A 14,652-nucleotide genomic window follows, 5' to 3' on the forward strand; every position below is an offset into this window, starting at 1 on the left:
ATAGTTTGGTGTCTACTGTATTACATATTTAACCAGACATCTGAACTCTTGCCCCATAGCATCTGCTGGGAGATCATGCTGTGATGCTTCTCTAAAGTGAGTTGTGCCCTGTGGTTACTGTGCAAAACTGAAGACCTACATTATAATATAATAAGGCACTAGGGAGACAATTATAGCAAGTTAAAAAATGCACTCAAGAAGATCTATACGAAAAGTCACTGTATTAGAGATTGATAACTTTGTTAAGAGTTGCTTTGGCCTGTTGAGGCTTTGCTCCTTGCTTACTTGGGTCAGTAGATCATTTGTGTGTGTTTCCTGTTTGTTTGAGTTCTAGAGAATCACACAATCATTGCATGCACAGCTTATTATTGGGTGCTCCCTTCCAATTGCTGTGTCTCCTTTGGGTCAAAATTATTTGAGTCCAAACTTATAACAGTTAGACTACAGGTGCAACATCCATCCATCAGGTGGTACTGTGTGCTATGCAAAAAATCTCATTTAAGAAATGCAATTGTAAAAGGAAAGTGATTATAGACACAGTCAGATGCATATTCTTAGTACCATATATATCATTAATTTAGTCATTTAGGGATCAACAAACATGAACATGATATAATAAATATCAAACACCCCCAAACTGCTGTATTATAGGATTTATATACAGTAACATCATTACTTTTCATCCCAAATTATATATAACTGTCGACCAGCACACAGCTGTTAATGTTACAATGTAATGTTAGGATCCCTTTTAAGAGACACTATACAGCTACTGTGCATATGCATTTCTACCAAACTATCTCGATACCATATCAATGATCATTAACAAAATAATATTGAAAACTGGGATATTTCCAATTTAGTTCATATCATATGACTCTTTCCACACTCTAAGAGTGTTTTAAATACAGGTAAACTTCGACTTACGACCCACGACAGTTACGACTCTTTAGCATTATTACCCTGCTTTGACTTTACGACATCGATACGGCATTTATGACACGACGAGACCTGAGCCCTACGTCCTGTGCGCATGCTCGGGGTCCGAACTGCAGCACCTGCAGTGATCACCCTGACTTAGTCTAACGTTTTTTTTTGTTTGTTTTTTTATGCATTTAATTGTTTTTTTTTTTTTTTTAATGTATTTGCTGTTAACAAGGTCTGATAAGAGCAATTGACTCAAAAAGAAACCTAAGCTGAACTCTGTCATATCATGAGGGGCTTAGCTTCAGGCGATCGTATTTCTTGCTAGGAGTACCACATACACACACTGAATACGTCAATGGAAAGTCCCTAGTCTAGGTGTCTGAGTAATATGCGCGTAATCACCATGCTGAGTGTAAAGAGTTAAATAAATATTTGCATGAGTACGATATAACAGGCCGTTTTTGTAAAACTATATTACCTGTCTGAAGAGTCAGGAACGTAACCCCAATTTATAACATTGTTCCTATGGGAAAATGTGCTTCGACTTACAATGCGACTTTCAGGAACCAATTGTGTCGCAAGTGCGCGGACTGCCTGTATTCAACATGAATCCATACGACATGAGCATTTAAAACATCCACATCTCTAGAAAGGGTGAACATTTCTGCCACAATTTTTCCAAAATAAATAAAACAATATTTTCAACTTTTGGACACCTCAGTCGTGCTTGTTAAAAAGAATTAGTTAAAACAAAACAGGAAACAACTCAAAATAAAATTGAACCACTCTTACCTGCATCCCATTCGTTTCTTGTTAGAATACCGATGTTTTCTAAGACCTGCACGCTTTTTATCTTACTTTTTGCATTCACAAAGCTTTAAATCATGAGTTATTTAAATAATGAAAAAATAAAAATCTATGTCTGAGTTTTTTTTTTTTTATTAATTAAAACACGTTTCTGCTATTTGTTAAGCTTTCTTTTTGGCTTCTTTTTACAACAGCCAAGACAACTTTTATGAATTCCAAACTTAATTTCATTCTTCAAATCAGTTTTTAAGCATTCTGTTTTTAAGAAAACTAAGAAAAATTAAATATTTCAGAATTTGCTCTGATATAAAAACCTAGTAAACGTATCCAACAGCGTTCAGCCATTATATTAGTTAGAGGCAGTTACACTTAGAGCCAGCTCCTTTGTAGATGGTAGTTGTATATAAAAGGTACCTCTGGACTGCTTTTGGTCTAGCACTGAGGTGATTAAGAGTCTCCTGTTTTGGAACAACAGGGTCCGTTGTCCAGCTTCTTCGAAAAAAGTGGAAACATGGAAGTGAATGGGAAAAGGGTGGAAAAAACAAACAAAAACAACACAATGATGGTTACACACAGTGACGATGGGAATGTATATCAATAGCTGCAGGTTTACAGTCCTGTGCCCAGATACATTTCAGCTAGAACCTCTACTGTATGCAGGAACTGAGTTGCAATGTTGTATATAAACTCTAGATGGCACTGCCCTGCAAAATCTTCTGGATGTTTTCTCCATCCACGACAGCAGCATCTGCTAAAGCTGTAATACAGCTCTGGCCAAAAGTTTTGCATCACCCTTAGCAATGAGCAAATTTTTGCTTGATAATGTCGAATGAAACCTGCTGAATAATGTTACGTTAACATATCGAATTACATACCTTTTTCTAGTTCTCCATATACAACAAAAAATAGACAAACATGGGAAAATATGACATTTCGAAATCTAATATGAAATACTTTATTATTATTATGGCTTCCGGTAGACTGTTGCGATATCAGTTTTTTTGATTACATAATATTAAATAAAAGATCTAAATTATGTTCATATAGTTATTTTTTAATTTTTTATTATGATGCTAATTTTTTGGCCTTAGCTGTACATTGCTGCAATGTTCTGGAATATAGAGATGGTGAAGATGTTCTGGACATAGCCTTGCAGTGCTTATCTGTTTACAACTAAAATACTTCACAGTAACATATCCATTCAGCACAACCGATAATACTTTTTTAATACTTCTTTTCAGGCTTAAAAATATGAATGCAGACAAACTGCATCAAATCACATGCTGGCAAAACAGTATATTCAATAACATGTACCTTTGGTGCACATAGTTGTATTAACATAATAATTTAAAGGACACAAAGCACAAGAATGTAATTTTGCTGGCTTCTGAACATGGCATCCTTACATTTTTGTCAGGTTTACACAGGCATGAGCAATAAGTTAAGGTCAATTTTCCTAAACCATGCACATTTATGTCCACTTTCTGAATCAACGCCATGCATAATTATTTATTTATTTATTTATTTATTGACAAGGAAGGTATTATGCCTCAAAGAGCAAGTGTGGAGGTGCGTGATTTGAACTATTACTCACACACCGAAAAAAGAAAAATAAATCTGTAGCATTTCATGAAAATGCAGCAGTGTGTAACTGTTGTTTTCATACTGGTTACTTTATGTAAATTTGCCAGTTTACAGTGATTTTACAGTTATGTTACAGTTATTAACAATGACTATAACTAACACTGTCAAAAAAGCACCTTGAAAAGCTTGGGGTTACAGTTAAACAACATCAACATGCATTTTCGTGCTTCGTGTACTTTAAGAATATGTCATAATATATTACTAAAAAACAACTAAAGGGAAATCTACCTGAAGAAATGTATGGCTTGCTACTTAATTGCACCAATGTGATGGGTGTGTATATAATGTATCAGGTTAGGACTTCTGCTGTACTATTAAAATACAGGACTAAACATTTGGCTTCAATTCACTAAGCAATTTCTTAAGACCAAAGACATTTTTTTTTTTTTTTATAAAAGGAAACGTTTACCTCACAAAACTTGTAATATATAGCCTGATATGAAGAGCTGCAATGCAATTAATTCATAGTTTGTTTTTTCTTTTGCAAAACAAATCATTGCACTACAGTAAGTGCTTAGTGAACCTGACCGCTTAATTGTGAATTAATCACATAACACACAGCTCGAGTCTAAGTGATTAGAGAAATTAACACAATGCACCCAAATAAAAAATACAAATAAACACTAGGGCAGGACAAATGAAATGATTCTAAGTGATTCTAAATGAAAGGATTCTAAGTGATTCTAAGATTCTAAGTGATTCTAAATGAAAGGATTCTGCACAATCAAGGGAATACTAAGGGTCTACATCTGGGTTCAAATTGTTGAATTGGGTCAGGCTTTGCCTGGCACCCTGGGATATTGGAGGTCTTGACCAGTACCTGTCATCCTCCGGGGAGGCATGCTGGATATAAATCCTGGGGCTAGTAGGCCGTCTCCTATCCAGTGAGTGGGAACATCTATCCATGTTTGCCCCATTAATGAGACAGGAAAGACAGAATGAGTTAAGCAGCAGAGTTTGAAAAAAACAATTAAACTGGGTCTGGAGGCATGAAAACCTGCAGCAACAATTTCGGGAACAGGCTTTACTTCATAAAAGAAAGAAAACTATATACAAATTATTCATCTAAATAGAGACACTGGTTTCTAGGGCTTCATAAACAGTATTGGGTGACAGTAAGGCCATAATGTGGAGGATCACACAGCAGGTCAGTGGCTGAGCAGGGTTTGAAAGCCAGGCCATTCCTGGCTCTCAGTCCTCAGCTTTATCCACTTAGCAATGCTGCCTGTCTAGCGTAATGCTAAAGCCATTTTTTATACAGGCAAGGGAATGATAAAACAGAGAAGTATGAGTAATGTAAATGAACAACATAGCTTCATAAGAACCCCTAACTACATAAACCAACAACATTTATCTCTTTTGAGATACTTTGTATTTGACTTTTTCTGATTAATTACACACACACACACACACAGAAAGTAAATATACAGAGCATTCAATGACTGAAGAATGTAAACACTATAAAAATATAAATGATGAATGGAAGTACAAATATAGATCATGTGTTTAATGGATAAATAGTCTAATAGCTAAACAAAAGCAAATTCACTGTTCACAAGTTTTACTTAATTACTGTGAATCCAGGGTCCTGCTATTTCATAACCAAATTTTGCCCTTGCTTTAAATTTAATAAAAGACATATTTTTGTGTGACTTATGAGCAATACAGCATAAACATACTAGCAAACAAACATGTTACAAATAATTCATTAAGATCCTACTGTACAAAAAAAAATAATTAACAAGAACGCCAACCGGATTCGAAAGCTTTTCAGCAGGTTTTTGGTCTGATTTGTTGAAAATATTCTGTTAAAATTTGCCCAACTTTCACAAGCTCCACAGCGTTATTAAGTTGGAAAAATGTGTGATGCTGTTTTGTCTTTTGGGTTCAGAAGCTGGCCAGAAATAAAAGCTTTCACAGAGCTTTAACTCAGGAGCTATTTAAAGAATGTCATTGCAAAGTCTGTTATTAGAAATAAAATGAAATGGAACTGCTCTAGAGTATTGTGAAAGAAGCCAACATCAGCCTACAGATCACTTTCATAAATATCAAGCTGTATTTTATTATTCTAAACAGACTTTAAAATAATATGATTCAAATAACTCATGAGGTACTACTTTGTGAATATGGCCTAATATGAAGGACACTTATAATTATGTAGATAGTAGGTGGTAGAAAACCTAAGTGGTTAATAGCTTTCACAGTCAATTTAACTGCAATTGTGAAACGTTTATATACAATATAACAAACGGAAAGTGGTTACTACTGTATGTTGACTAAAATCTAAAATATTTACAATACTTACAAAAAAAAACTAAAATCACCAGCACAGAACAAATAAATTAAAAAGTATTTTATGTATACCTTTCTCGTTCTGGTGAATGGAAACTAGTATCTGGTCTCAAACAGTTGGTACTAGCACTCCTAACTCTGTCAAGAGAGGGCTGTAGATCACTAGTGCCAGTGCATAGCATCCAATGGAGGAAGAGAAAGAAGGAAAAAAGAAAACAAAAGGGAATAGCATGTTAGATAGGAAATCATAAAGGCCATGTAATCTTACAACATGATCAGAAGAAACAATTAGGACTTTGATAGGATGAACGTAGAAAGCATTTAACAGACTGTTATGAGAAAGACTGCTTTGTAATAAACTCTTAGAGTAAATCATTTTGGCTGTACAAAAAAACTTCTTTGGTATAAAGCCCTTGATAAATCTGCTTGTTTCTAGTACTTTGTGTAGATCAGAATATTCTAAATATTTTAGTCTACCACACCCACCCCATTCCCCCTCCCCTAATGATTGCCTAATTCATGTTTTATATCACCTTTTGATTTGTTCAATGTTGAACACATATAGTAGCAGTTTTACAGTATGTACTCATATTGTGAGGGCCTGGAACCAACTCCTCTGTAATGTTGTTGAAGCTGACACCCTGGGATCCTTCAAGAAGCTGCTTGATGAAATTCTGGGATCAATAAGCTACTAACAACCAAACGAGCAAGATGGGCTGAATGGCCTCCTTTCGTTTGTAAACTTTTTTATGTTCTTATATACTAGTAATATATAGCTTATTTCTGACTTGCAGCTTTAATGCTGCTTTTGAGGATGTTCTGCTTTAAACAATCCCAGTCAATTAGCTGCAAATAATGATGTGCAAACTGTGAACATCCAAGCACTTTCTCTACCTCTTACCTATTCATGATTTCATCAGTAAATCTCAGCACTCTCGGGCTAAGGGAATCGCAAGGCTGAGCGGTATCCAGTCTAATCAGCGATTTGGTCTTTAAACATGCAGGTAGAGTGGAGCTTCACAAATAAAATACAAATTTAAAATAGCCATGCATAAGCAACAATTATATATATATATATATATATATATATATATATATATATATATATGTGTGTGTGTGTGTGTGTGTGTGTGTGTGTGTGTGTGTGTGTGTGTGTATATATATATATATATATATAGAGAGAGAGAGAGAGAGAGAGAGAGAGAGAGAGAGAGAGAGACAATACAGAGGAAACATTGATATGCTTTAGAAAAGGAAGACGAAAGAAATGAATCGAATGGTTTCTGTTGAGTGGACACACCAAACCGAATCACTGCCCTTTAGCTTGCCTCCCTCACTGAAATAGGCTCCTTAAAAATGGCATGTATTAAATCCACAGAGAAGCCAAAGAGAAAGCGGAGAAAAAAACATTGCACCCAGTACACATTTACACTGTATTTATCTAGATACTGACCCCGTGCTTCAGTTTTCTAACAGTTAACTTCCGTCTACTGCAGTGTCCTAATACAGGACTGTAGGTACTTGGAACCATTCTCTGAAGACACACGCTAGTCGACTGATTACCATGTATGGTTCATGATTATGTTAAGATGTCTTAAAACAGTATTTACATTGCCAGTGTGTTCTATGTTTACCCTGGGAGCTGGAAGCAAATATGTGTGCAGTATAAAGGAGCAGAGTTTACTGTGTGTGTTTACCTTTTCATGGTTCTTCAGTCAGAGAGGCCAATGTCTGAGCCAATGACAAAGCTGGGCTTTTGAGAAAACAAGCCTGCCACCATACACCATGTCTGGCATTGTTGGTGTAACCAAATGCTGATAGAAATTTAAAGCTGCTTTACACAGTAAGTAGACAGACTTCACAGGAGGCCTGCTATATAGGGAACTTTAATCACTGTACTGTCATTATTTGATGTATTATTTTAATTAATCTTAAAAAGGTAACAATTTGAATCACATACACTACCACGTGTAAATCTGCTATATATAAAGAGAAAGAGACACGCAGAGAAAAAAAAGTTAACTGACAAGTTCTTTAGCATGCATTTAAAGCTTAATTGGTTTAATTTTTCTTTGCACATTTACAGTATGTAGCAGGCCAAATGGTATAGTATTTCACAAATGACCTAGTAATTAGGCTACTAAATAACATACTGAATGAAGCAGTGAAACACAGTACAGAAGGAAACATAAAATACTGTGCCAATAGTAATGTAAAATGTTCAAGTTATAGGTTCTGGTACTTGATGTGGTGGCTAAATTTAAACAGTCCTTTCCAAGATTGCGATATAACCGGATATCACTATAAACAGTTACAGCTGAGGTATTCCAAGGTATTTAAACAGTGTTTGAGGTGTACTGGGTGCAATTAAATAGGTAGCATTGGCAAATAAACTTTAAAACACATAGAAATCACAGGAAAACCAATGGAAAATAATAAGACAACAGTCATACTGTAGGCAGTGGAAAGTAAGGTACACTTTTACAGTTTTTGGTAGTTTTATAAAACATTGACAAAGTTAAACAAGTTGACAGGGGATGTAATGGGCCTTCTGGTGATGATGTCACTTTTCCTCACAATGTTGGTATGTTTTATTGTGCCTTACCTGTATATGTTCCTGTGAATAGCGTTCACTAACAAAGTCCAAAGTTACCTCCATCTTGGGAGGTAAACTTTTACTGTATCTAACTGATCTCCTTATGTTTGCCAGAAAGCACACACACACACACACACACACACACACACACACACACACACACACACACACACACACACACACACACAAATAAAATAAAAATAAACATGCCAAGTAAAACAATTTCTATGGTAACATAATAAATTAATTAAAAATCATAAAAGATACATTATGTCAGATGCATAGACAGGAATGTGATACACAAAATAAACCACAGTAGACTATATTTAGTAATAGCTGTAGCCAAACAAAATCCACTCAATTTATTTTCCCTTGCACCTCCTACAGTAAGTGCTTCTAAATTGCTGAATGTTGTAATTTAGTTTCTGAGGCTCTCAAGCTACAGTGTCATCTAAGGATATGCAATAATAACTTCAGTCAAATAAGTTTCACAAAATATTTTCAAGAAGCAATGAGGTAGTAGCACCCAGAAGATGACTGAAATCTAGACCCAGATATTGCCTGTCAACTGTCTACAACTGTCTCACATCATGTTCCTTTTCCCCCCTTTTATGGATTCCAATTGGACATGTACTGCATATTGACTTTAATCCTCACCAACTAACTTAAAAGTGATTCAGGTTGGCTACTTCCAATTCAGACAGACACAGTTTGTCATAAATAACCCACATGGACTATCTTAAACCTGCAAAAGCTAAATGCACTAAAATAGACTAAAAAGTAATACAGTAGGTAGCCCTGTAATAAGAGGCCGTATGAATTTACACGTGGTCTGCTCTAGACTTCAAACTGAACATTAGGACTTAAACAATTCCTTCAGCTTTGTGGACAGAATTTAAAAGCTTCTGAACATAAAGATTCCAGATATATCATGTTTAAATGGAAGTTACATTTCATGTGCCAACTATCCAAGCAAGATCTGCTGTGATGGTACAGTGCAGGGTCAAACTGACTTCAGATAATAAAAACAAAAAGGGACTTATCATGCGTGACTGTTTGCTGCAATTAACCCCATTCTCCTGCCTGTTACAACACAACGATGATGACTTTGGACAAAATAAAAACAGCAGACTTTCACCAGGACTTTGATTGACTGCAGCCACAGACAGTTTATGTAGCTAAATAATATAACAAAAAAAGAAGAATCCAGGACAAACATTGCAGAAGCAAATGCATCCATTGCATGTGATGCCTGTCTTTAACAAATAACAACTCGATACCTGTATAAGCAGCTGCGAAAATAACATAGTTACCGAATCAGTAACTAAGATGGGCAATGAAAATCAGTTTACCTACTCAATGAAGATGAAAAAAAATTAAAGGAAATACTGTCATTAGTGCATGTACAAAAAACATAGTACTTTATATTTAATGGCTTAGTGTGGATTTAAAAAAAAAACAAACAACATGTAAGTTATCAGACACTTGTAGTTATTTACCTGTTAGTATTCAGGCACTCTGCACTTCTTCCCCGTTTTGCTCTGGGCAGCATGAGGAACTCACTGCACAGATAATATGTATGGGGTGACATAGATAAAATTAAATATGAAGCAATCAACCAGAAAAATAAAATGTATATCAGTGAGTTAGTGAAAATGTAAAAAGAAAGGGCAAAATGAAAAATCAAAAATCCTTTTTTTTTTTCTTTAGACACATCTAAATTATCACAAACAGGCTAAGAATTAACATATTGCATAACATAACCAGGCACAAGCCTATCTGTACAACACGTGACAGCCTCACGCTCACAGCTGCAGATTAAGCAGCTTTGTACAGAAAGCAGAAAAGTGCTGATATCTGAAAACCCTGTCACCTTAGCAAACTTATTTAGCACATTTAGGCTGGAGTACATTTATACTGCAATTATGTATTGTTCTGGCACAGCCCCTATGATGGCTAAGCACCAAGTAAAACTAATGGTAAAAAACCCTGTTGCAAGACAGCAACTCATGCCCCTTAGAAGATTTTACAGTTGTACCCAAAGACATTTTTTAAACACTGAAAATGGGGACTTGTATTAGGTTTAGATCTTATGTTAAGCATTTAGACTCGGGTTTGCACTAAGCATAGTCCACACCATCAAGCCTACAATACTAACTAAATTCAATTTTAAATGGAAAAGAAACTCTATGATTCAATCAATTTGCATTTTTTAGATGCTGTCTAGCTTGCTTTTTTGTGATAAACTAAACTTGGGTATTACACGTGTACTCTGTGTTTTATAGCAGTGGTTTAAACCTAATAAAACTCCCTGTTTCCATTTGTTAAAATATCTCCACAAAGCATAAGAACTGTAAATGTACAGGACAGGCTGGAGGTACAACAGCGCCATCTAGTGGGTGCATATTTGGGTGTACGGTTTGGGTGATCCTGTTAAACTGTCAAGCTGAACAATGTGCTGCTTGACACTCATTTCTACCAAGGTGCCATAACTGTTGTGTAAACCAATGTTATTCTTAAACACAGATGTAAATGCTGTTATCATATTGTTTATTTAGGCCAGAAGTGGACAAAACTCCAGTCCAGGTTTCTGTTACAATGATATTTTTAAATTGTTTAATTGAAAAGGTAAAATGATGGAAGTTGTGGAACGGTGTCAATCCACAAAATTATTTTTATTTTATTGGGTTTATAAAGATGGGGGTAATGCAGGGTAATGACTTTAAAAGTCAGGGTATACGTTTGTGATAATTCTGGACCTCTTTCAAACATAGACTTTCAAATGTGCTGAATTGTGTTGCATTTTTGGAGACGTTGACTTATGGACACTTGGGACTAACTTATTCAAATTATTCTGACTCAGGATCTGAGCCTGATTCAAACCGAGGCCTTCAGAAATGAAAGGCATGAGATAATGAAGACCAAAAGCTGATCGTAGAACGTAGAACCACACTTACTCATTTCTAAACGTTAGGATTCTAAACAGCAAAAATAAAAACCGTAGCATTTAAGCCAATATATTACCTTTCCTCTGAAAAATACTGACTGTCCATATCCCTAGACCTGTGTTCTACTGGACTTCTCGAGGCATCATGGTATCTAGAGGGAGAACGTGACCTTCGCGATTGATGAATTTCATCTAAACTCCTACAAAGCAAGTTTAAGATTGTAAGACTTAAATCATTTTAAAAAGCAGCATGCATTACATAATCAACACAAACAGGAATATGCATTAGGCAAATACTCTTGAAGGCACAATCATTGTCCTTGCCATTTTTAATAAGGGAAATTGGGAATAAAATGCTATCAGTGGAAAGTACTAACATTTTGTGACGGCGTCACAGGAAATGGATGGACCGTGTAAAAAGTAAGATATTGCCTATACTGTGCATGCGCGAATTTCTAAATTCAAATGGAGGGTTTGTTGTAAATTCAACGAATATTCGGACCGAAACGCCATTAGTTATCTTCTTTAAAAATGCGATATTTGTCATCAAAAATGTTATTTTATATATATATATATATATATATATATATATATATATATATATATATATATATATATATATATATATATATACAAATGGCTGTATTTGAATATTTAATGAAATGTGTTTTTAGCAAAATTATATATATATATATATATATATATATATATATATATACGGCTATATAGATATATATATATATATATATTATATATATTATAAAAATTTATACAAATTATGTTTTTAGTTATAATATATATTTGTGTGTGGTTGAAATCACTCCTTGACAAACGCTGACTTTTTGCTTTAAGTTACCAATGTAAATCTTCAGTTTTCCAATAGTTATCCTGTGTATTCACCATGTTTTTAATACAGTGTACCATACCTCACTGCTTCAACATACAGCATTACGTCTGCAATGCATTTTTCTATAGTAAACGTTTATAAGAGCTGTAATAACTGTTATTGTGATTAGGGTTCAGTAAGTAAAAATGCAACAGGGGTGAGAAGCACTGCTGATGAAACATGGTTTGATTACTTTTGCATGCAGGTTTGTTTTAAATCCACAATAACAATAAGCTAATTAGATTGCCATACAGTACGTGTAATACATATTGCAGCGTTGCGTGAGAATGAAGGCAGACTCACACCGGTATTTCAGGTTCTCGATTGCAGCGGTTTATTAAACCGGTGTAAAGTCTGAAAATCTACCCCCCTCCCAGATTATCCCTGTGTAGATTCTTGGGCTATAATATGAGAGGTTACAACTGGACTCCATACTGACCAGCAAAGTGTGCTGCTTTACCAGCCAGTGGTACAGATACAGCTGAGCAGTGTAGGGCTACTCAGACTGTGAAAAATAATAAAGGAAGGAAGGCTCAGTCCAAACTAAGTGCAGTCTCTGGTTTGTTCCATTCTTTGTTCCTGTCCCCCTTTTCTGTGGCTCTCCTTGGCTGTTCTCTCCAAATCTCTCTCTCAGTTCTGCAGCAACCTGCCACTGTCTTCACTCAGCTACTTATCCTCTCGTCCAGGCCACGCCCCCCGGTGAACCAGCCACCAATCCCAAGCATGCACGACTTCTAGCTCTTGATCCCTTGAAACATTGTTGCAACAATTTTACCCCTGATTTTTGACAACAATGTTGCAACCAGGTTCCGCTCATGCTGCAAGCTGAGCCCCTGATTGGTGCTGATTGACGAACTGATTGGTACCGATTCTCCCGTCTCTGACATCCCTAAACTCCTGCTGCAGCAGAACCTTTGACTCTGGGTCACAGAACCTTCCAGAATGTGGTTACAGCAGATTCAGGGTTGTTACAATACATTAACAAAAATAATGAATACGGTTTCCATATTCATATATAGACTATATTGCAACTTTAAAAAAATAGAGATCATTTCCACTGTATTTTGATGGGGTCGTACAAATTCCTGTTCAATTTTTATAAATAGATAATAGCCTTTTATAAACAGACTGGTAAAGTTAACCACTATGATTAAATGATAATAGGTATTACCAAAAAATACAGTCTACTATTATAATACCTAATGGTATGTCATATTAAAAATTGTTATCATTAACATTTTTCACATAAAATGTAGCTTTTAATAAAGATTCTGGCACAAAGTTGAAAACAGTTTGCTATATTTACAAATTTAAAACAAAGACGACCATCTACGTGGCGTTCAATGATTAAAGTTCACAGATAGAAAATGCCAGTTGGTGTGAACCCTCCCTTTAATTTCAGAAATCCGTATAGGCGCAGTAAAGGCGATATCTACTTTTTTCGCTGTCCTTACAAAGGTACCACGAAATGTTCCTGTCAGGACACTGTACTCTGGTTATCATATTATTGTTAATAAAACAATGAATAATCCTCTCCGAAATCCTAAACCTAAGGTCAGTATCCAATACTGCAGCCATTACACAACTAAAATAGTTTATGTTTGGCAGTGAATAATTGTTTTTCTATTTAAAAAAAAAAAAGTGACTGGAGGTGCTGACTTCCTCCGTTGTCCTGACAGGAACATTTCGTGATATCTTTGTAGCACTACGCTTTTTTCACAGTCTACCAACTTCCTCTGACAACGGAACTAAAAAAGCAAATCAAATGCAAGGTTATGAATGACGTGATTGGAGACGCACCTCTGTAGTGGCACATTTGGTAATCGGGACCGGGTCCTGCCCTGGTCGTCACCGCGGTGAGGAGAAACGGATCGTGAGCGATGATGTGTTGTTCTCTGTTGTTCTGGCACAGTAAGTGTAGTGGATGTACTTTCTCTATTGTTTGATCTACATTCTGTAGCTAGACACAAATGAAATAAAAAAAAAAAATGCAGTTACAATCATGTGTTAGCTTAAAAGTTATTGCACCTAATAACTTAATTTCTTAAATCGCAACTGTTTTTCACTTCCATTGGCTACATAGATCTTAACAGATCTTACATTTTAAAGAAACACAGGTTATAGCAGACATAGTATCCGGGATTACATTACATTAAAGAAAACTCTCAGTTCCCATGCCTTCCCCAGGAAATCATTTACACATCCAATTCTGGGTCATTTCACTTTAGCAATGTCTTTAGGGTCAAAGCATGTTGGATGAAAGCCTGTCAGTCAATATGACAATCAGTTGTTTGACAGGAAAGAAGAAGTCATTAAAGGGGGGGGGGGGAGACAATTTTGCACTCCAGGTGAATTGACCAAGGACTAAATCTGAAAGCACGGCTTACAAACAGAGAATTACCGTGTAGTGCAAGGTATCATGCAGCATGTGTTTCTTTCAAAACTGCACATTTCAGACACATTTCTACATGAATGGAAGTGCACAACAGGTAAGTTTGGGTTAACTGCAATCATTGCAAAGTTGTAATAGAAACTGTGCATGAGTACAGCTTC

General features: G+C 35.6%; 1 protein-coding gene across 7 annotated transcripts in view; it reads right to left on the minus strand.

The window, feature by feature from the left end:
• Positions 1–14,652, minus strand: part of LOC121315731 (regulating synaptic membrane exocytosis protein 1-like) — a 162,728-nt gene that overhangs the window by 54,180 nt on the left and 93,896 nt on the right. For 4 of the 7 annotated variants that reach the window (XM_041250094.1, XM_041250088.1, XM_041250087.1 and 1 more), the window contains 6 exons: positions 13,900–14,059; positions 11,291–11,413; positions 9,766–9,828; positions 5,743–5,832; positions 4,199–4,276; positions 2,149–2,223 (listed from right to left, as the gene is read on the minus strand). In XM_041250094.1, coding sequence (XP_041106028.1) covers positions 2,149–2,223; positions 4,199–4,276; positions 5,743–5,832; positions 9,766–9,828; positions 11,291–11,413; positions 13,900–14,059 — 589 coding nt within the window. The remainder of the gene's footprint in view (positions 1–2,148; positions 2,224–4,198; positions 4,277–5,742; positions 5,833–9,765; positions 9,829–11,290; positions 11,414–13,899; positions 14,060–14,652) is intronic. The other 3 variants (XM_041250090.1, XM_041250089.1, XM_041250091.1) reach the window with 3 other exon arrangements.

Source organism: Polyodon spathula, chromosome 5 (assembly GCF_017654505.1).
Source record: "Polyodon spathula isolate WHYD16114869_AA chromosome 5, ASM1765450v1, whole genome shotgun sequence".
Lineage (NCBI taxonomy): Eukaryota > Metazoa > Chordata > Actinopteri > Acipenseriformes > Polyodontidae > Polyodon > Polyodon spathula.